The 22,061-nt window shown below is 46.0% G+C and overlaps 1 protein-coding gene across 17 annotated transcripts in view; it reads left to right on the top strand.

Moving 5' to 3' along the window:
- The window catches only part of HP1BP3 (heterochromatin protein 1 binding protein 3), a 67,223-nt gene that overhangs the window by 32,659 nt on the left and 12,503 nt on the right, over window positions 1-22,061 (top strand). For 16 of the 17 annotated variants that reach the window (XM_038376545.2, XM_038376533.2, XM_038376532.2 and 13 more), the window contains 3 exons: window positions 10,954-11,108; window positions 11,805-11,895; window positions 12,717-12,876. In XM_038376545.2, the coding sequence (XP_038232473.1) occupies window positions 10,954-11,108; window positions 11,805-11,895; window positions 12,717-12,876 (406 nt within the window). Of the gene's footprint in view, window positions 1-10,953; window positions 11,109-11,804; window positions 11,896-12,005; window positions 12,171-12,716; window positions 12,877-22,061 lie in introns of those variants that run through there. The other variant, XM_043499795.1, reaches the window with a different exon arrangement.

The following is a 22,061-nucleotide window of genomic DNA, read 5'->3' as shown; positions in this document are numbered from 1 at the left end:
TGTGGGCAGATATGATGGGTCTTTCTAGGTTCCCTTGTTTATGGATCTTGGGATGTATGTATAAGATCACGGGGTTATGTTTGTGGGGGATGAGGTTGTAGAGTTTTTCTTGGAGCTGTTTGTGGAAGGATTTGATGATCTTCTTTAATTCCTGTGTGAATTGTAATACAGGGTGGTCTTTGAATTCTCTCTCTAGTAGGTGGTGGTGGAGAGTTGTTGGCTGGTCTTCTCATAGTCCTCACAGTTGTTAGTGGACAGATGTCGACCTAAAATCACCACAGAGAGGCTGAAGAGTGAATGGCCATGAGAATTGGGCTTCTCTCCTTACTCCTAGAGGTGGATCCCTCCCAAGGTAGTGTGAGGGAACCTTACTTCTTGGGGATAAATGGAGGATTTTCAGTCTCCGGTGCTGACAGATTGGACCCCTTACATCAGCAGTGAGGAAGAAAGGGAATATAAATGTCTTAATTCTCCTGAAAGGAGACCAGAGATGTGATGTGATGTATATTGTATCATGTCCAAAAATCAGGTATGGTTCTTGAGCTTAGATGCCCTTGCTAAAAGTAGCTTTCCCTCTCCCTACTTCCTGTGGTAATGGCTGTGCAGCATTTATGCTTTAGCTGCCAACTAAGTGATATCCAATCCACAAAAATGGGGTATACATTGATGTCCCAGACTTGAGCCCTGATGTTGTAAAGGTCGTATTGGACTGAGTATTTGCACATATTGGAGCTTTCTTCCTGGCTACCAAAGAAACCAAGAGGTCTAGAAAGGATAATGATGGTGATATGTATGGGTACTTAAGGTGTGAGAAGGAACCTGTTGTAGAGTTGTTTCTTTTTTAAAATAAAGCTGTGTTGCTGCATTGAAGGCTATCTGTACTAATGTGTCACTTCATGTCCTTGCAAAGCATTGAAGCAAATCAGTATTCCTCATCACTGTTTGCTTTCTTCATGTAGGCAGCAGCAGTTAATCTAACTAAAAACAAGTAGCTAGCAACCTGGTCTGTTGTGGAAACTGTCTGGTTATGCAGTTTCCACACTTGAATAACTATTCACAAATCTACTGCATTTTCTGCATTTTTCTTCCCTTTGATTCTTCACTGGGATATTTTTGTGTAAAGAGCAGAGCTCCCCTTTCTAATCATCCATCTCCTACTACTGTGGAATGAATAGGGAAACCAATGTGAAGGCTTGATTAAAAGGAACACCGACTTAAAAATCACACTCCTGTCTTTTTCTTTTTTTGTTTCTACAGATTAATAAACTGATGCAGAATGCATGGGGGAACCTTACCTTTTCAGTTTGGCTTTTGTGCATTTGATGATAGTGTAAAGTCAGATTCACATAAACAGATAAAAACTTTTACACAGCAATTGGGAATGGGCGAAGAGAGATTAAAACGATAAAAAGGAAGATGTGACTAAACCCACACATGGTCAAGGGCATTCAGGGCAGGCGTATTAACTCCATTATTTAAGGCTGGGATTGTAAGTGCCCAGCTCCATTAGGCTCCTTTGAAAATCCCAGACAAATTGACTAGATGTCATGTAGACAATGTCCCTTTAACTTGTTGATGCAACTTTACGTTTGAAAAGCTGTCTTATTGTAACTTCGTTTTATTAAATATGTAGTCAGGTTCTTCAAGTGCTGATCCCTATGGGTATTCATTGTGGGTGTGCATGCTCTTTGTACACCGGGTACTGGAAATTCTTCAGTACCAGTGTCTGTTGGTCCATGCTTGCACTCGGCGCCTCTTTGTGCTCCCAACCAAGGACATAAGGGGTGGTGCTGATCGACGGCCTCTCCAGTTCCTTTTGTACAACTTGTGGTCTGGGATGGAACCTTCCTATGTCTGATTCTGCTCTTCAGTGCTCTGCTTTGTCAAACCTGTAAATATTGTAAATAGTTGTTCAAAGTTTTAAATAGCTTGAGTTTTAGTGCTAAAATTAGTTAGGTGGGGATTGTGGGGATTCCCTCAGCTCCCCACCATTTTGGGTACCTTTTATGCACAAAGTTCCAGGCTTCAAGCCTTGCCTGGCTAGCCCCCAGGTCTTCTTACTGAGCAACCCACATGAGAGTTGCCTGTATTACCTCGCGGAAGCACACATCCCTTCAAAGTGTGGCATCTGCCACACTTCTCCCTGTGTACCAGGAAATCCGACTAATTCAAGTGCTGGAGCTCTCCATGAGGCTCTGTTTGGAACCTAGGCCCTCCTACTCCCCAACTACCTATTCAGAGCCTCTGGGCAACACCCTTCCTGTATCTCATCCCAACAGATGGGAATCCTCAAGAAATAGACTATGAAGCAGAAGCATGGGGAAAGCAAGGGCCAACAACCCCACAAAAAGAGGGACAAATCTCCCCATAAATTCTCTAAAAACAGGTCTCCTTTGCCTCTTCCTCCTGTCAGACTCTGTGTTCGAACAGGTGCACCTGGAGCTACAGGAAGATTACATTGATGGTATCGGGAGCTTCCAGGGCGCTGAAACCTTGCAGTGAAAGAACAGTAACAACTCGTGCACTGCATAGAAACAGAAGGGATCATTCTCCCTCTGCACTGGTGGTACTGGCCCTGCATAAGTCCTCCACTTCTAAGGTGAGATGGACAGTTCAGGCCAAGCCCAAGACACCTCGCAGATTGGACCTCAATATGACCTCCTCTAGGACCTAGCTATCTATACAGATCTGGAATCCTGAGTCATTCTCAGATCCAATCCTGTTATAGGATGTCCTGACTCAGGCCAACATCTGCCAGTAGCTTGCCCGAGCTGTGAATTGGAAGCTCCAGTGCAGTCATCGGATGTATCACGAAAGCTTATGCTCAAATAAATTTGTTAGTCTCTAAGGTGCCACAAGTACTCCTTTGGGGGGGGGGGCATTTATCAAGTGATCCATCTCCTCCTATCATCCAGTCCCAGCTTCTAGCAGTCAGAGGTTTAGGGACATCCAGAGCATGGGTTTTTCCCTGACCATCATGGCTAATAGTCATTGATGGTCCTTGTTAGGAGAATGTGAAATAAATAGGGTAAAGACCAAACAATAATAATCTTGCTTCTGGCCTTGCTTTTAGTTTAAACAGGCTGAATAAGCAAGCAAAAGAATGTAAGTGAAAGCACAAGGCTGCCTTCCCCTCCTTCTCTTATACCCCCACCCCAAGCTGGTAGCCTTGCCTTTCAGTAACCAGAGAAGATAAGGGGCTAATCAGTTGCTATGGTAATCAAGCAGCTGGAGGAGTGGGAAGGTGTAAGGAGGAGACACAAAGTCTGCAAGAAAGTGACCACAGTCAAAAGTAACCTTGCTCCTTACCCCTCCCATCAGGTACATAAGATGTGGGCTCATGGCCCCCAGACATGAGACACTAGTATGGAACGCGACCATATATTGGAAGGGGTGGTACCAGGGAAGGGGCACTACAAGTATAATTAAGTTTGCCAAGGGGAGAAGCAAATTCCATTCCCCCTTTACACTTTCCCTTAATCCGTGTGGTTGGAATTCGTTTCCATTCCTTTTACCCCTTCATTAAATCACAGGTGGGTATTTGGTGAGTGGTTACACCTCTGTTCTGGATTATTAAACCTCATCCCATTCACATCCACAGGTACTATTTACCTTTCCACATTGGATTGTTGATGATTTCTCTCCATTCCACCGTTCCACCATCCTTTGCATTTTGTTTCTGTAAAGCAAATAACATCGTTTCCTGTTTCTCATCTTTTGTGTGCTTGTACCTCTTTATTTGTGTACAGTGGACCCACTCCTGTCCCCCATTTTCTGTTGCCAGTAATAGTAAATTGGGCTCTAATTGGTTAAGGACCAGGTAAGGGCCCTTCCATTTAGGAGCTGGGAATGGATGGGTTTCCTGGAATCCTAGAATCATAGAAGATATAGGTTAGAAGAGAACTCAGGAGGTCAACTAGTCAAACCCCCTGCTCAAAGCAGGACCAACCCTGTCTAAATCGTCCCAGCCAGGGTTTTGTCAAGCTGGGAATCTGGTACATCACTCAATCACCCTCTGTGGTATATTGTGTTCTCCTGGTAGATTATACTGTGTTTTGACTTTTGCTGCTCCTTGCTCATTTTGCAAGGCCACTGCCTGCTGTGGTCAATTAGGGTTAAAACCCATTCTTGTGTTAATCCATGTGTAGAAACCTCTCCAGGTACTGAAGTAAGCAAATTTTCCCACCGTTACATGGGCCTTCCCATAAGAGCTTCATGATGGGGAGGATCCTGTACCTTTTGATTCTTGGGGCCCTTATTCTCATTAGAACAAAGGGTAATAATTGTGACCAATTTTTCCCTCCTTTTTCTACCCCCCTTCTCAATTCACTTTTAATAGTGCGGTTCATGCCTTCCACCTGTCCCACAGCCTGCGGGTGATAAGCAATATGGAACAGCTGTGTGATTCCGGTGAGTGCTGTGAGCTCCCCAATCAGATGGGATCGGAAAGCGGCTCCTTTGTCAGAGTCTATTATTTTTGGAATCCCCCCGAACGAGTAAATACCTTATTGACCAACTTTTTAGCTGTCACCTTGGCAGTTTAGTATCCCGTGGGGAATGCCACCAACCACTTGCTAAAAGCATCTACCGCCACCAGCATAAGAAATTGATTCTCCCTCCTTCCCCCCGCCCCCAATTTAATGGTAGGGGTTCTACGTAATCCATCTGTATCCTTTCCCAAGGTCCCCATGGGACTTGTCTCATTAAGCTCCCCTCCAACCATCCTGTGAACCCTCTACCTCCCCCAAGGAATTGGCCAGCATGGCTGGCATCCCACATCATCGCACTCCACTCCACAGCCATAGCTGCCTCTAAAAGTTATTTTGATGTGATACATGAGGGATCTACCAGTCTCTGCGCCGCTCGCTATCGCCACTTTTGGTGGCTGCCTGGCCCATTCTCTCCCAGTTCTTTCTCATTATCACAGTGGACAAGTGGGTCCTGGATTATATCAAACAGCTACACACTAGAGTTGCTCTCTCCCAGTCCCTTTTCAGGGACCTATCTCATTAGAGGATTCTCAAAATAGAGCCCATACTACCCCCTCATGTAGGGAAGGACTTTTACTCAAGGTACTTCCTCACCCCTAAAAGAAGGGGGCCTGGAGGCCCATGCTGGACCTCAGGCAGTTGAATGTCTTCATACAGCACTCAAAGTTCAGGATGATCACCCAGGCCTCTGATACCCTCCCTCAACTCAGGCGACTGGTTTATGGCCCTCTATTTGAAAGAGGCATTCTTTCATTTGGACATTTCCCACCTTTCTTTCCCCACCCCCCGTCACCCCGCACCCCCCGAAGGTTCCTGTATTTCGTGGTGGGCCCAGACCACTTTCAGTACAGAAAGTGGCCTTTTGATGGCCCTTAGGGTCTTTACAAAAGTGCTTGTAGTGATAACCAAGGCAAACCAACATTTTCCTACCTGGATGATTGGTTGGTCATGTCAGAAAATGTAAGCAGCAGCCCCTGCTGCACTTCAACTCTTTTTCATTCCTGGGATTCCAGTGAAATTTAGACAAGTCCACTTTAACGCCCACGCAAATCATAGAATTATTCAGGGTGGATCTGAACTCGTTCACAGCAACGGCCTACTTACCTCAAGACTGATTCCTTGCCATGAGGGATCTCATTGTCCATCTTTGTCTCAGTCCTCAGACTAGAGTATGATTCTGCTTGGTCCTGTTAGGTGCACACTGCCATGTGGCTTATGTCGCCTTGTTTGCATGGCTGCACTTGCAGTGTCTCCAAACATGGTTAAGGATACTCTGTGTCCCAGTCAGGTACTCATTGGACAAAGTTTCTCTTCTATGGGATGTGCTGATGTCACTCACCTGGTGGGAGAGCAGAGACATGGTTTATGTGGGAGTCCCCTTTGTTCCCATGCCACTTACAAAGAGCACATCTCTATGACCAGACCTCCCACAACTCCTTGTCCCCGAAAGAATCCAGGCTGCATATCAATCTACTTGAGCTTCAGCCAATTCACAAAGCCTGCAAGATGTTTCTATCCATTATCCAGTCTCCACAAATTCAAGTCAGGTCAGACAATATAAACACAGTCTAACAGGGAGAAGCGAGATCCCCCCACTCTGCAGAGAGGCAATCCAACTTTGGAATTGGTGCCTCAGGCCACCAGATCACCCTCTCAGCGGTACACATTCCAGTGATAATCAGCTCCCTAGCAGAGAGCCTCTACAGACATTTCTATGTGGATCACGAGTAGGAACTTCTACCTGTTGATAGTGTAGCACATTTTTCAGCAATGGGAAGGTCCTATCTTAGGATCTCTTCTCAACCCAATGGAACAAGAAGTGCCTGTCATAATGTTCCCAGGCTGCCCAAGACCTCGACTCCAGAGGGAATGCCTTCCTGGTTCAATAATCAGACTCATTGATGTATGCCTTCACTCCATCCACCTGGTAGCTCATGTACTTGGGGAAAATCAAGCTTGTTGGGGTGACAGTGATCCAGACAGCATCCTAGTGACTGAGGCAGTTCTGGTTCACCACCATCCTAAAGCTAGGTTCCCATCCATGTGTCCACCTACAACCATTCCTGGGCCTGATATCTCAGAACATGGGCAGGGCAAACCACACCAACACAGCTTCCCTGCATCTAGCAGCGTGGTTTTTGAATGGACAACAAGCATAGAGAGGGCATGCTCTCAAAATGTTCAACCCATCCTAAACAACAGCAGTAGGAGACCCTCTCAGTGGAATAACATTTACACTGAAGTGGATACGATTCTCTCTTTGGTTCTGGAGTACCACTTACATTCTGAGGCATCAGGAATACCTCTCATACTGGAATATCTTCTCTCACTGAAGAAGTCAGGCTTGTCTGTCTACTCCCTACGTGTGGTAGCTGTCCAGCCCTCCCAGTTTCAAAACCTGTCCCTGCCAGGGCTCTGAAGCTTGTCCTTTCTGCTCTTATGAGACCACCATTTGAACCCTTGGTCTTCTGCTGTCGTCTCCGTCTTTCTTTGAAAAGTTGCCTCCTTGACAGTAATTACCTTGGCTAGAAGGGAAGAGAAGGTTGCGGCCCTTATGGCACACCTATGCCCAAATAAATTTGGTAGTCTCTAAGGTGCCACAAGGACTCCTCGTTGTTTTTGCTGATACAGACTAACACGGCTATCACTCTGAAACCTGCTACCTTATACAGTTTTTCAAAAAGACAAGATTCTTCTTCGAGTGCTTGCTCACGTTCATTCCATTGTAGGTGTGTGTGCTTGCCATGTACACCAGTGCCAGAAGTTTTTCCCTCAGTAGTATCCGTAGGCGCCAAAGGTATTTACGAAGTGCATGGCAGTAGTCTCAGGGCATCCAGATCTACCTGTACCTTGACAACTGGCTCATCAAGGGCCACTCCAGGCACCATGTCCAACACAGTTTCACAACACTGCAAGCCACCTGTCAAGCACTGGGCCTGTTGATAAACTCTACCCTCTGCAGCGGTACCAATGTTCAATTATGTTAGTTTATCGCTATCTAATGCCTTCCTCCTTTTGTGGTCAGGCAACCTGATATATGCCGTCCCACTGATCAGCAAAGCCCTCTTGAAGATCAAGAGGGACAAGGCATGAATCACTATGATCACCCTGGCTTGGCCGCGCCAGCATTGGTTCAGTATGCTCATGGACACTTCCTGGCTGCCCAGACCTGCTCTCTCAGGATCACTGACGATTACTGCACCCACACCTCTCAGAATCACTGACGATTACTGCACCCACACCTCACCTTTCTCCACCTCACTGCATGGTTGCTGAGTGGCTGAATCCCAAGAAGCAAGCCTGCTCTAGTCAGGAGTAGCAGGTCCTCTTGGAAAGCAGAAAACCCTGTACCAGGGCAACATACCTGGCAAAGTGGAAGCACTTCTCCTGCTGGGTGTTGGAACGGAATATCTCTCTACAATCCATCCTAGATTATCTGCTCACTTAAAGCACTAGGGCCTGCCTTGTTCATCAATGAAGGTACGCGTTGTGGCCATATCAGCCTTCCACCCTCATGTCCAGGGTAGATCAGTATTCTCACATGAGATCAGGTTCCTGAAAGGCCTGTTCGGGACCCAATTCCCCAGTGGGATCTCAACCCAGTCCTCTAGACTCACTGGCTCTCCCTTTGAACTTCTGGCTTCCTGCTCCTTTTCACACTTGTCATGGAAGGTTGTGTTCCTTGTAGCTATTACTTCAACCAAGTGAGTCTCCAAGATTAAAGCCCTCATGTCAGAACCCCATACACAGTGTTCTACAAGGACAAGGTCCAACTGCATCCCCATCCAGTCTTCCTTCGAGTGGTGTCGCAATTCCATGTCAACCAGGATATCTTCCTCCCGGTATTCTGTTCAAAGCCTCACACATCCAACAAGAGTCAGCTGCACACCCTAGATGTCAGACATGCCCTGACTTTCTACCTGGAGCGCACCAAGCCCTTCCGCAGATCTATTCAACTCTTCATCGCGGTGGCTGACAGGATGAAGGGCCTCCCGATGTCTTCTCAGAGGATTTCAGCCTGGATCACCACCTGCATCCGTATTTGCTACGAGATAGCACAGGCTGTGCCTCCACTGATAGTAATGGCTCATTCCAGAAGGGCTCAAGCATCATCAGCCGCCTTCCTGGCGCATGTCCCTATCAAGAACATCTGCAGAGTCAGGACGTGATTATCACTACACCCTTTCACGGTGCACTATGCCATAACGTAGCAGGCCAGAGATGACAGAGCAGTGTTGCAATTGACACATCCATGAACTCCTGCCCATCTCCAGAGGTACTGCTTGGGAGTCCCAAGAGCATTCCCCTACAATGGAATGGACGTGAGCAAGCACTCGAAGAAAAAAAACCGGTTACTGTCCTTTCATAACTGTTGTTCTTTGAGATGTTGGTCATGTCCATTACATGACCCACCCTCCTTCATCTCTGTTGGACTTCCAGCAAGAAGGAACTGAAGGTGGGGAAAGCTGGTAATGCCTCCTATACTGATGCATACACATGCCGCTCCAGAGAGTGCCAGACCGGTCCCATACAGATACTACTGAGGGGAAAACTTCCAGCACCGGTGCATATGGCGAGCACACACACCTAGAATGGAATGGACATGAGCAACATATCTCAAAGAACAACAGTTACAAAAGGTTAGTAACCATTTTTTTTTCTTTGCAACTACATCCGAAATTCATGCCTAAAGTGCCTGGAGTTTCACCATAAACTCCACTGTTTACCTTCTGGCATTTTACCCTGAGTCTCACCACAGCATGGAAGAGACAAGGCTCCCCTCTCTAGGCATGCGCAGAGATCTAGCCTTCTACCTGCACACAACACCCTTTCAAAAGTCTTCAAGACTATTGTTGTTGTACAAAAAAATAAATCGAAAGCTCTTTTCCCAAAGGCTTTTTTTAGTGGATTTTCTCCTGTCTCACCCTTTTTATGTTATGATCTTATGAACACCCCTTCATCTCAAACTGTTAGGGCCCACTTGATGAAAGCCCAAGCAGCATCAGTAGCTTCCATACAAGGAATCCCTCTGAGATGTACAGAGCAGCTCCTTGGGGTTCTGTACACACCTGCACCATGCATGCTGATTCATGCTTCAGCTTGGGGATGCCTCGTATGGCTCAGTGGTCCTCCACTCTGTGATACAGTATACTTCCTTGCACTGCACATTCTTCCTTAATGAGTGACTTTTGTGAGTCACCCATAGTGAATACCCATAGGGACCAGCACTCAAAGAAGAAAGGAAAGTTAAGTGCCTTATAGTAACTCGAATCATTTGAGATGTATGGTCCCTGTGGGTATTCTCAACCTGCTCTCCTTCCCCTCTGCTCAGTCCCTCATGGGATTCACATTAGATCAGGAACTGGAGAGGTGGATGAACTGTGCCACCTCTTATGCCCTCAGTTGGAGGCACAGGTGCTGGCATGGACCAATGGACACTGCTATTAAAGAATTTCCAGTCCCGGGTGCACATACACGCCCACAGTGAATACCCATAGAGCAGTGGTCGCCACCAGTCAATCGCGATTGACTAGTCAATCCTGGAGACTCTCTCCCAGTCGATCACAATCTCTGGTGGTGCATCGGGGCTACTTCTAAGGCTGGCTCCGTTCCTGCCTCTGCCCCACGCCACTCCCAGAAGCGGCCAGCAGCCCAACATGCCTCCATGGCCCTGGGGGAAGAGGGACAGGGGGCTCCGCGCTGCTCCTGCCTGCATGCACCGCCCCCGCAGCTCCCATTGACCATTGAGGAACTGTGACCAATGGGAGCTGTGGGGGCGATCCCTGCAGAGAGGGGCAGTGCACGGAGCAGGGGTGCATTGGCCCATTCCAGGAGCAGCGTGGGGCCAGACCACCTGAGGTAAGTGTCACCCCCTTCAATGGGCAAGTTCTGAATGGCTCTGCAGCATTAAGACCAAGAAGAGCGTAAGTACAGCAGGACCAGCATTTCTCTTCCACCACCCAACTTGCAGCCTCCCAGAGCCAGCCACCCATGTCCCCTCCCAGAGCCAGCACCCCATACCCCCACCTGCACCCCAACACTCTGCCCTAGCCCAGAGCCCCCTCCTGCACCCAAACTCCTTCCCAGAGCTTGCACCTCTTATGCCTTCCTGCACTCCTGCCCCAGGCTCAGCCCACACCCCTTCCCGAACCCCACCCCACTGCCCCAGCCCACTGAAAGTGAGTGAGGGTGGGGGATAGCGAGCGACGGGGGGAATGGCGTGAGTGGGGCGGGGCTTTGGGGAATGGGCGTAGTAGATCCTGGGTTGTCCTTAAATTCAAAAAGTGATCTTGGGCGTATAAATGTTGGAAATCATTGCCATAGAGATTACACATCTTGCAGAAATCCAGTTACTATAAGTAACCTTTCTTTCAACAGCTCTTCCTATATGTGTATAGCTGAGAATACATGGAGCCCTAGTCCTTGTTCTGACTTTAGATATATTTTGTAAAATATATTTCAGAGAAGTACCTCCACATCCACTCCAGAGCAGCAAGTCAAGCTAGAAGACATCCTTCCGCTGGCATTCACCCGCCTTTGTGAACCTAAGGAAGCTTCATACAGCCTGATCAAAAAATATGTATCTCAGTATTACCCCAAACTCAAGGTGGATGTAAGGTAGGTGTAGGTGGTACATATTGGTAACAGGTGTCTCTGTCACTGTTTTGAAACACTAATTTCTGTAGATTTTCCCCCTTCTGCTCCTTTAAGGAGACTGTAGATGACATTTTTAGCTCGGCATTGTAATACCCTCCTAGAAGCTGAGAATAAAATGCTTTTTCCTGTGACTTTTTTTTCTTTCTGTAACCCATATGAAACTTCTGATCCCAAAGGTAGCATTGTTCATATTGCACATCCACCAGTAACATAAATGGAATCCCTTTAGTTGTTGGGATATGAATATTTACAGGTTTCCTCTTAGCATCTTGGCATCCACTTCCTTTTTTATGCTTTAAAGGGCACACAGCCTGCCAGCTAGTTCACCCACGTGGATGGTTTTAAAAAAATGTGATCTTATGTACGATCTTTTAATTGGTGAACGTAAAGAGCCTTCTGTCCATGACTGATTGTGGGTAAGTCACCCACCTTGTCCTGTCTACAAATTTGCTTTACAGTTGAGTCAAACTTTTAAATTGAAACATGAAACTTGACCTTTTCTGGATAAACTGTAGAACCAGAAGACAATGTCAGTTCACCTTTAAATAATATCCATTACTCCTTGCTCATGTCACTTGCTGATAGTTACTCTCATGCCCTGGGTAAAGTGTCATCTCTCCACCTCCCCTTTAAAGGTATATTGCCCATCTTTTTCAGACCCCAGCTGTTGAAGAATGCCCTGCAGAGAGCAGTAGAGAAGGGCCAGTTAGAGCAGATCACAGGCAAAGGAGCTTCTGGAACATTCCAGGTCAGAGGCCAGAGTTAGTCTTACTTCACCTTCTGTTGTTGTTTATACCATACATAATCCTTCTGTTTTCTCCCCCTTTGATTTTATTGGGCTACAACCTTCTCTAGCAGCCTATCAAGTAGGATTCACATGCAACAGTTCTCAGATTGTGGAATATTAGGATTCTTAGGTTGGTCTACATTTTTGGAGCGGGACACCTAGCTATTCTTGCTGAGATTTATAGCCTGTTTGTTGTCAGTAGTGCTCCTCATGCTGCTTCAGCTCTGACTCACTAGAGTGATGAGGCAGGATGGTGGGGTAAGTGTTTGGTTTGGTTTGGTTTTTTTTAACATTCTGTCAGTGTAACTATAAATACTTTTGCTAGGTTTGTGGGAGAGTCCCATCCATGGCAGAGGCATATGGAAGTCTAAAGCCAATGGCTATCTGGTCTGTGAGATGGAGGAAGGTCATGGCATGTTAATTAGCCTGTGGTGTTAGTTTCTTCAGCTCAATATAAATCCTAGGACTGGAAGGGACTTCGAGAGGTCATCTAGTCCTGAGTGCAGGGGACTGGACAGTACTAAGTATATTAAAAATATATCTACTGTGTATCTTGGAGATGGGACAGTGGCTCCAATCAACAGCATTTCTCGTCAATTGACTAAAAGACCTGTCTTCTCCTTGTGGGGTAGGAAGGAAGTATTCCCTGTGCAACATTTTAATGTAAAATGTTTCTCTGCTAATGCAGGAGCCCTGACTCACCTGATGCAGAGGAGTCTTGTCCTGAGCTGGTTTGGGAGAATTTTGTCTTGATTGCTTTTCTCTTCCTCCTTGGAAAATAGCTGAAGAAATCAGGGGAGAAGCCCCTACTTGGTGGGAGTCTGATGGAAGATGCCATCCTGTCTGCTATTGCTGCCATGAATGAACCGAAGACTTGCTCCACCACAGCTCTGAAGAAGTATGTTCTGGAGAACCACCCAGGGACCAATTCCAACTTCCAGGGTATGACTCCAAATCTACATAGCTGTCAGTTTCACAGAGCCTAAGCAGACTAAGTCCCAAAAGCCACAGAATTCTCTATACTCCCTGTTAAAAATATACTGTTTGATTTACCAGGGGCCAGGCAGCTGCTTAGCACTATCCTTTGTGAAAAGCACACTACAGAGATTCCCAGGATTTTAAAGTCCCATTATTTCAGTTGAGTCCCAAGGCTTATAGCAGCCTGGTCCATCTCTAAACCATAATGTGTAAATATAATTTTTTGTCATCTTGCTCTAAAGCCCTCAGCCCCGGAGTCAGTGCTTATACAAGGAGCCACATATTAACTTCTGAAGAGCTGCTTGTGGCTCCAGAGCCATAGGTTGGCCACCCCTGGTCTAGATAGTCCATTCTTATTTGTCTTAAGCCAGTTGAATTCATTTTTATGTCTGGAAAAATTCTAGGAGACTGTAGCTCAGAAAAAATAAATGCAGTTCCAAATTTACTTCCTATCCTGAGATGTTGCATAATCCTAACCAATGAAGCACCCATGCACCACCTTGACCAGTTTGCTTGTTTGTGCTGCCTCCACTTCTCCATATTTTGTAATCCTAAAACAGATAACTGCTTGGGGCAGAGACTGTGTGTTAGTTGTATTTGAAAGAGGCATAGCACATCTTGGTTGCCAGAAAAGGAAAAAAAAAAAAATCTTTCCGTGGGATATTATAATTTGATTGTGACTTGTAAACCATTCTGTATTAAGAGTAGTGGTGATGCCTTAGTGACTCAAAGGTAGATTTCCCCCCCCCCCCCCCCCAACCGTTCACTTGCAGAGGAACTACAGTATGTGGTGATGATCTGAGCACTTCTGGACAGTGTGATTGTTTACAGTGAGTTGACATCTGCCTCATATGACTACCAGCACAGGTTAATGTCCCCCTAATGCCAGACCCAGAAGCAAATCTCCAGACACATTAGCATTTTTGGTTTTGTTCCAAAATTTTTGGGATGCTTGGTGCCTTCCTGTAATGCTTACATGAGACAAGGCCAGAGATAGCACAGCCAATCTTGTACTCCCCATCTGCATCAGCATAATCAAATTTTTGATTTAGGGCTCTCTGATCCATAAAGGGGCCTAGCAATGAGGGCAAAAGGGGATTGGCTGAGCTACTGTTCTTGTCATTCAGAGATCATGATGTCAGGTTCTTTTTCCAGTAGTGTCCTATGGGTGTTCCACTGTAGGTATGTATGACGTTAGTGATATGAACTGTGACCATATAGATTATTGTTGCAGCCAGGGTCCTATGGTTGCACCAGGTCTTGTACAGAGGAGGTCAAGTGGGGTGTCTATGGAAAGGTTGTAGTTTGCTGGTTATATTATGCTGTCTGTATGTGTGTATGTATCATTTTTGTATTTGAAGTTTTAAATATTGGCTATGTACTTGTATCTCAATGTGTTTTGATTCTAAGTAGCCTCAGTGAAGCATTTGGTCAGCTTCTTGAGAAAGGACTATTCTCAGTAAGTGCCCAGTCAATAAACACTTTGGGAGACACCAATCCACATCTGAGCTTTCCTGGGGATGTTCAAACTAACACACAAACAATGGCATCAGCCTGCAAAAAGCTGAATCATTCATGGACATGTGACTTGCCCAGGTGCCTACAAACTCCATCTTGTTGCTGTGATTTTGCACAGGAGATCAAAGGGGTTTCCTCCCACAAAAGAGAGAATATAAAAGGCCCTGGAAACTCCTCCATTTTGTCTTCAGCTGGCTTAAGAGATGGCCTCTCCAACCCCCAAGAGATGCCTGAAAGAAACTGGAACAAAGGACAGTAACTATGGGGGTGGGAGTGATTGCTGGACCTAGACTGGGACGGAGTCCAGTCTGTGAAAGAAGCTTATTGGAACATCTCTAAGGGTGAGATTTACCTGTATGCAGTTTTTTAATGTATTAGGTTTAGACTTGCGTGTTTTGTTTAATTTTGCTTGGTAACTTACTTTGTTCTGTCTATTATTACTTGCAACCACTTAAGTCCTACTTTTTATATTTAATAAAATCACTTTTGCTTATAAATTAACACAGAGTAAGCTGTGCATATCTCTCTATCAGCGTTATAAAGGGCAGACAATTTGAGTTTACCCTGTATAAGCTGTATGCAGAGTAAAACTGATTCGTTTGGGGTTTGGATCCCATTGGGAGCTGGATGTCTGGGTGCTAGAGACAGGAGCACTTCTTAAGCAGTTTTCAGTTAAGTCTGCAGCTTTGGGGGATGTGGTTCAGACCTGGGTCTGTGTTTGCAGCGTGTCTGGCTCAACAAGACAGGGTTCTGAAGTCCCAAGCTGGCAGGGGAAATGGGCTCAGAGGTAGTCTCAGCACATCAGGTGACAGTCCCAAGTGGGTCTCTGTGACCCAACCTGTCACAGTGGCGTAGTCGGCAGGATCTGTGCACAGCTGATTGCTTTGAGATACTGGTAGTGATTTTAAGTGAGTTTTGGGTGTGGTGGCTGGAGAAGAGATAAAGTGGTTACTGGTTTTTCTGTTTATTTCGGGTGAAGGAAACGAGCACAAGAAAGCAGGGAAATGACTACCAGGGAGGCAGCTACAAAACTAGAGCTGGCCTGACTGGAAGCAAAAGAGAAGGCAAAGGACCATGAGTTTCAAATGAAGCTCAAAGAAGCAGAGGCAGCCAGGGAGGAAGCTGCTCACAAAAAAGCCATGAAAACCCAGAGGCTAGCCCTGGAGTTAAGACAGAGAAATACAAGCTCAGATTGAGACTCAGAAGCATAAACTGACTATAATGGAGTGGAAGAGACAGAACCCTTCAGCAGCTGGCTCCGCTTCCCCAAAAATCCACAAATGGGAACGGTTATGTCCGCAGTATGATGAATTCAGTGATATTGTCTAATATTTCATCACCTTTGAGAGACACTGCACCCTCCATGCAATGCCTGAAGGTCAAAAAATGACTACTTCAGTGGCAAAATTGACGGGAGGGCACTGGACATATTTAATAACATGCCTATTGATGATTTTTCAGACTATGGTAAATTTTAAGGAACTGGTTTTAAAACCATTTCAGATTACACCTGAAACCTACAGGGTTAAATTCAGGAGTCTTAAGAGGGGATCTGGATTGAGTAATGTGGCTTATGTAAATGAAATGAGAGAGTTGTTAGACAAGTGGGTGAGGGGAAAAGGCATTACAAGCTTTGAAGGAATGTGTGATTTGATTACTCAGGAACAATTCCTGAATATGTGCAGTGATGAATCATAGACTATCAAGGTTGGAAGGGACCTCAGGAGGTCATCTAGTCCAACCCCCTGCTCAAAGCAGGACCAATCCCCAACTAAATCATCCCAGCCAAGGCTTTGTCAAGCCTGATCTTAAAAACTTCAAAGGAAGGAGATTCCACCACCTCCCTCGGTAACGCATTCCAGTGAGTCACCACCCTCCTAGTGAAAAAGTTTTTCCTAACATCCAACCTAAACCTCCCTGACTGCAACTTGAGACCATTACTCCTCATTCTGCCATCTGCTACCACTGAGAACAGTCTAGATCCATCCTCTTTGGAACCCTCTTGCAAGTAGTTGAAAGCAGCTATCAAATCCCCCCTCTTTCTTCTCTTCTGCTGACTAAACAATCCCAGTTCCCTCAGCCTCTCCCCATAAAGAAAAGGAGTACTTGTGGCACCTTAGAGACTAACAAATTTATTTGAGCATAAGCTTTCGTGAGCTACAGCTCACTTCATCGGATGCATTTGGTGGAAAATACAGTGGGGAGATTTATACACACACACACACACACACACACACACACACACACACACACACACACACACACACTATGAAACAATGGGTTTTATCATACACACTGTAAGGAGAGTGATCACTTAAGATGAGCCATCACCAGTGGGGGGGCGAGGGGGGGGAAGGAGGAAGACCTTTCATGGTGACAAGCAAGGTAGGCCATTTCCAGCAGTTAACAAGAACATCTGAGGAACAATGGGGGGTGGGGTGGGGGGGAGAAATAACATGGGGAAATAGTTTTACTTTGTGTAATGACTCATCCATTCCCAGTCTCTATTCAAGCCTAAGTTAATTGTATCCAGTTTGCAAATTAATTCCAATTCAGCAGTCTCTCCTTGGAGTCTGTTTTTGAAGCTTTTTTGTTGAAGGATAGCCACTCTTAGGTCTGTGATCGAGTGACCGGAGAGATTGAAGTGTTCTCCAACTGGTTTTTGAATGTTATAATTCTTGATGTCCGATTAGTGTCCATTTATTCTTTTACTTGGAGACTGTCCACATATCTATTCAGGGGACACCATCATAGGGCCTAATCACATCAGCCACACTATCAGAGGCTCGTTCACCTGCGCATCTACCAATGTGATATATGCCATCATGTGCCAGCAATGGCCCTCTGCCATGTGCATTGGTCAAACTGGACAGTCTCTACGTAAAAGAATGGACACTAATCGGACATCAAGAATTATAACATTCAAAAACCAGTCGGCGAACACTTCAATCTCTCCAGTCACTGGATTACAAACCTGAGAGTGGCTATCCTTCAACAAAAAAGCTTCAAAAACAGACTCCAACGAGAGACTGCTGAATTGGAATTAATTTGCAAACTGGATACAATTAACTTAGGCTTGAATAGAGACTGGGAATGGATGAGTTATTACACAAAGTAAAACTATTTCCCCATGTTATTTCTCCCCCCCACCCCACCCCCTACTATTCCTCAGATGTTCTTGTTAACTGCTGGAAATGGCCTACCTTGCTTGTCACCAAGAAAGGTTTTCCTCCTCCCCCCCCGCACCCCCCCACTGGTGATGGCTCATCTTAAGTGATCACTCTCCTTACAGTGTGTATGATAAAACCCATTGTTTCATGTTCTGTGTGTGTGTGTGTGTGTGTGTGTGTGTGTGTGTGTGTGTGTGTAAATCTCCCCACTGTATTTTCCACCAAATGCATCCGATGAAGTGAGCTGCAGCTCACAAAAGCTTATGCTCAAATAAATTTGTTAGTCTCTAAGGTGCCACAAGTACTCCTTTTCTTTTTGCGAATACAGACTAACATGGCTGCTACTCTGAAACCTCTCCTCGTAAATCATGTGCTCTAGTCTCCTCATCATTTTTGTTGCCCTCCGCTGGATGCCTTCCAATTTTTTCACATCCTTCTTTTAGTGTGGGGCCCAAAAGTGGACACAGTACTCCAGATGAGGCCTCACCAATGTCAAATAGAGGGAAACGATCACATCCCTCGATCTGCTGGCAATGCCCCTACTTATACAGCCCAAAATGCCATTGGCCTTCTTGGCAACAAGGGCACACTGTTGACTCATATCCAGCTTCTCGTCCATTGTAACCCCTAGGTCCTTTTCTGCAGAACTGCTGCCGAGCCATTCGGTCCCTAGTCTATATAGCGGTGCATGGGCTTCTTCTGTCCTAAGTGCAGGACTCTGCACTTTTCCTTGTTGAACCTTATCAGATTTCTTTTGGCCCAATCCTCTAATTTGTTTTTAGGTCCCTCTGTATCCTATCCCTACCCTCCAGCATATCTGCCTCTCCTCCCAGTTTAGTGTCATCTGCAAACTTGCTGAGGGTGCAATCCACACCATCCTCCAGATCATTTATGAAGATATTGAACAAAACCAGCCCGAGGACCTACCCTTGGGGCACTCCGCTTGATACCGGCTGCCAACTAGACATGGAGCCATTGATCACTACCTGTTGAGCCCGACAATCTAGCCAGCTTTCTATCCACCTTATAGTCCATTCATCCAGCCCATACTTCTTTAACTTGCTAGCAAGAATACTGTGGGAGACAGTGTCAAAAGCTTTGTTAAAATCAAGGTATATCACATCGACTGCTTTCCCCATATCCATAGAGCCAGTTCTCATCATAGAAGGCAATCAGTTAGGTCAGGCATGAATCCATGCTGACTGTTCCTGATCACTTTCGTCTCCTCTAAGTGCTTCAGAATTGATTCGTTGAAGACCTGCTCCATGATTTTTCCAGGGACTGAGGTGAGGCTGACTGGCCTGTAGTTCCCAGGATCCTCCTTCTTCCCTTTTTTAAAGATGGGCACTACATTAGCCTTTTTCCAGTCATCCGGGACCTCCCCCAATCACCATGAATTTTCAAAGATAATGGCCAATTTCTCTGCAATCACATCCGCCAACTCCTTTAGCACTCTTGGATGTAGCGCATCCGGCCCTATAGACTTGTGCTCGTCCGGCTTTTCCAAATAGTCCCGAACCACTTCTTTCTTCACGGAAAGCTGGTCACCTCCTCCCCATGCTGTGCTGCCCAATGCAGTAGTCTGGGAGCTGACCTTGTTCATGAACACATAGGCAAAAAAAGCATTGAGTACATTCGTTTTTCCACATCCTCTGTCACTAGGTTGCCTCTCTCATTCAGTAAAGGTCCCACACTTTCCTTGACTGACTTCTTGTTGCTAACATACTTGAAGAAACCCTTCTTGTTACTCTTAACATCTCTAGCTAGCTGCAACTCCAAGTATGATTTGGCCTTCCTGATTTCACTCCTGCATGCCTGAGCAATATTGTTATACTCCTCCCTGGTCATTTGTCCAAGCTTCCACTTCTTGTAAGCTTTTTAGTGTTTTAAGATCAGCAAGGATTTCACTGTTAAGCCAAGCTGTTCGCCTGCCATATTTACTATTCTTTCTACACATCGGGATGGTTTGTCCCTGTAAGCTCAGTAAGGCTTCTTTAAAATACAGCCAGCTCTCCTGGACTCCTTTCCCCCTCATGTTATTCTCCCAAGGGATCCTGCCCATCAGTTCTCTGAGGGAGTCAAAGTCTGCTTTTCTGAAGTCCAGGGTCTGTATTTTGTTGCTCTCCTTTTTTCCTTATGTCAGAATCCTGAACTCAACCATCTCATGGTCACTGCCTCCCAGTTTCCCATCCACTTTTGCTTCCCCTACTAATTCTTCCCTGTTTGTGAGCAGCAGGTCAAGAAGAGCTCTGCCCCTAGTTGGTTCCTCTAGCACTTGCACCAGGAAATTGTCTCCTACACTTTCCAAAAACTTCCTGGATTGTCTGTGCACCGATGTAAAACAGTATTTGTGGGACAAAAAGGTGGATGCAGTAGGTGGATTAGCTGAGTTTGCAGACTCTTACAAGCAGTCACAAGCTGCAGTTAAACATAAACCACTGGCAGAGGGGTACAGGGTTGGTAATCACCGTTTTACCCATGGAGAAAAAGGAGGCTGGGCGTTCACTTCCCCATTCACATTACTCTTCCCAAATCTCCTGTACAAGCAGAAGAGCCCAAGAGGTGCTATAGTTGTAAATCCACTGAGCATCTGAGGAAATAAATGTCCTTGGCTGAGTGAGATCAGGCAGCAGGTAACACATGAAGCTGCTGCTGCTTCTCAGAGCCAGGCTGCTGCCTCTTTCCACACTGGATTTGTAAAGGTTGCTTCTACACAACCAAGCAGTGAGCATATGCATGCTGTTAAAGTTAATGACAAAGTGCTCCAAGGTTTAAGGGACACGGTTGCAGAAACTTCTGTGATCAGGAGAGATCTGATCCAGGAGGAGAATTTGTTACCAGGAAAAATGGCGCAATTAGAATTGGTGGGAGGTTACAAAGTCCTTGCACCTTTAGCTAAGGTACACGTGGAAACTGGTGATTTGCAGGCTGAATTGACTGTTGCAGCAGTGACACACACTTTTGCACCATTTCTACTGGGGAATGATTTCTTTGATGTGTTAGAATCTGTCCCAGGGTTTGTTAGCAGCAAGAAAGAATCTTGTGCTGAAAGCCCCAGATGGGAGGGTAAAGTCATAAATGCTGCTGGGGAAATAGGAGAGTGTCTCTTTAATTCCTTGGTAGCAGCCCGAATGGTCCTCACCAGTTCCTGTAGCCCTGGGGCTCAAGGGAAGTTCCTGTGGGAGGGGCTGGATAAAGCCAGCTCCTGTCCTATTATCATCTCCCTGGGGAGGGGAATGTTCCACCTGGTAACAGGGAGGTCTTCTCAGCTGCTGACTGCCAGGAAGTTGCAGGTCAGCAGGGACAGGTCCGGCTCTGGGGTGCACAGAGACATGTATCCCAAAGATGGAAGTTGGGGTCCTGGTGACAGTTGTGGTGGAAACAGAACCCAAGGACTCTGTAGCTGGAAGCAAGCCCAACCTGAGTGAAAGGGGGGCACAGATTTTGCTGGCCACTGAAGGCTCTGTCATAGCTGGTAGCTGTGAGCCCAGAGCTGGACCAGGGTTACCTTCTCTTTTGGCGGGACACAGGAGTGTCTGACCCACAGGGGAGCCCAGAGAGGGAAGTCCAGATGGAAGGTAAGTGGGGACAGGAGGGTCTGCCCACCTTTTGTAGGGAAGCTTTTCCCCAGGAGAAGGGTGAAAAATCTGCATCTGAAATGCTGGATCCCTCATCTGTGAATCTGGTTTTAAGGAAAGACTGGGGGTCAGATCTCCTGGAGGGAAGAGTCCACCTAACTGACCTTTTGAGAACAGATAGTGGGGTAACCAAGGGGATTTTACCAATCCAAAGCTCTCAATTAAATAATGTTGATCCTGCTGCCTTTGTGGGAGATAACACTGTCTCTTCAAAGCTGGAGGGAGAAAAACTTTGCATTTGGGAAGCTTCACAAGGGGGTGGGGTCCAACCCAAAGAAATTCCAGAGGGAGGGGCCGAGGGCAGGTATGGTTGCAGTGCACCCTTTCCTTGCCAAATCCTCAAACTCATGCGTGAATTGAGAGCCTCCTCCAAAGAGACAGGAGACTCTTTCTAACCCCCTACCATGGTACTCAAAGGACTTGGGAAACGCAATAGACACTAAACAAGCTAAATTGTGTGAATCGAGCCTGTCTGCCGTAGATTTGCTGTTAATCTTGTGTCTTTTGCTACTTCATCTATGGTTCAAGACAAAGAAATTAATACTAATGGTAAACCCTTTAAAGAAGTGTGACATACCTGATTTGTGGAAAAAACTTGTACATGCTAGGGATGGTGACAAAACAATATCACAAGCATGTTGCTCTTCAGCTTATACCTGTAAACAGGCTGGAAGCTTGGCACAGCAGCAAAAGCATAACTTGTCTACACTGCTATGTAGAAGGAGAAACTGAGGCACACCGCCTCATGGCATTGGTGGCTGAAAGCCAAAGCACCTACACTTTAACAGATATTGCTATCTGCATTCAGTTTGCAATACTGCAC

This window comes from Dermochelys coriacea, chromosome 18, assembly GCF_009764565.3.
Source record: "Dermochelys coriacea isolate rDerCor1 chromosome 18, rDerCor1.pri.v4, whole genome shotgun sequence".
NCBI lineage: Eukaryota > Metazoa > Chordata > Testudines > Dermochelyidae > Dermochelys > Dermochelys coriacea.
Note: the sequence above shows the minus strand (reverse complement) of the source record. Positions and strands in the feature narration are given on the sequence as shown.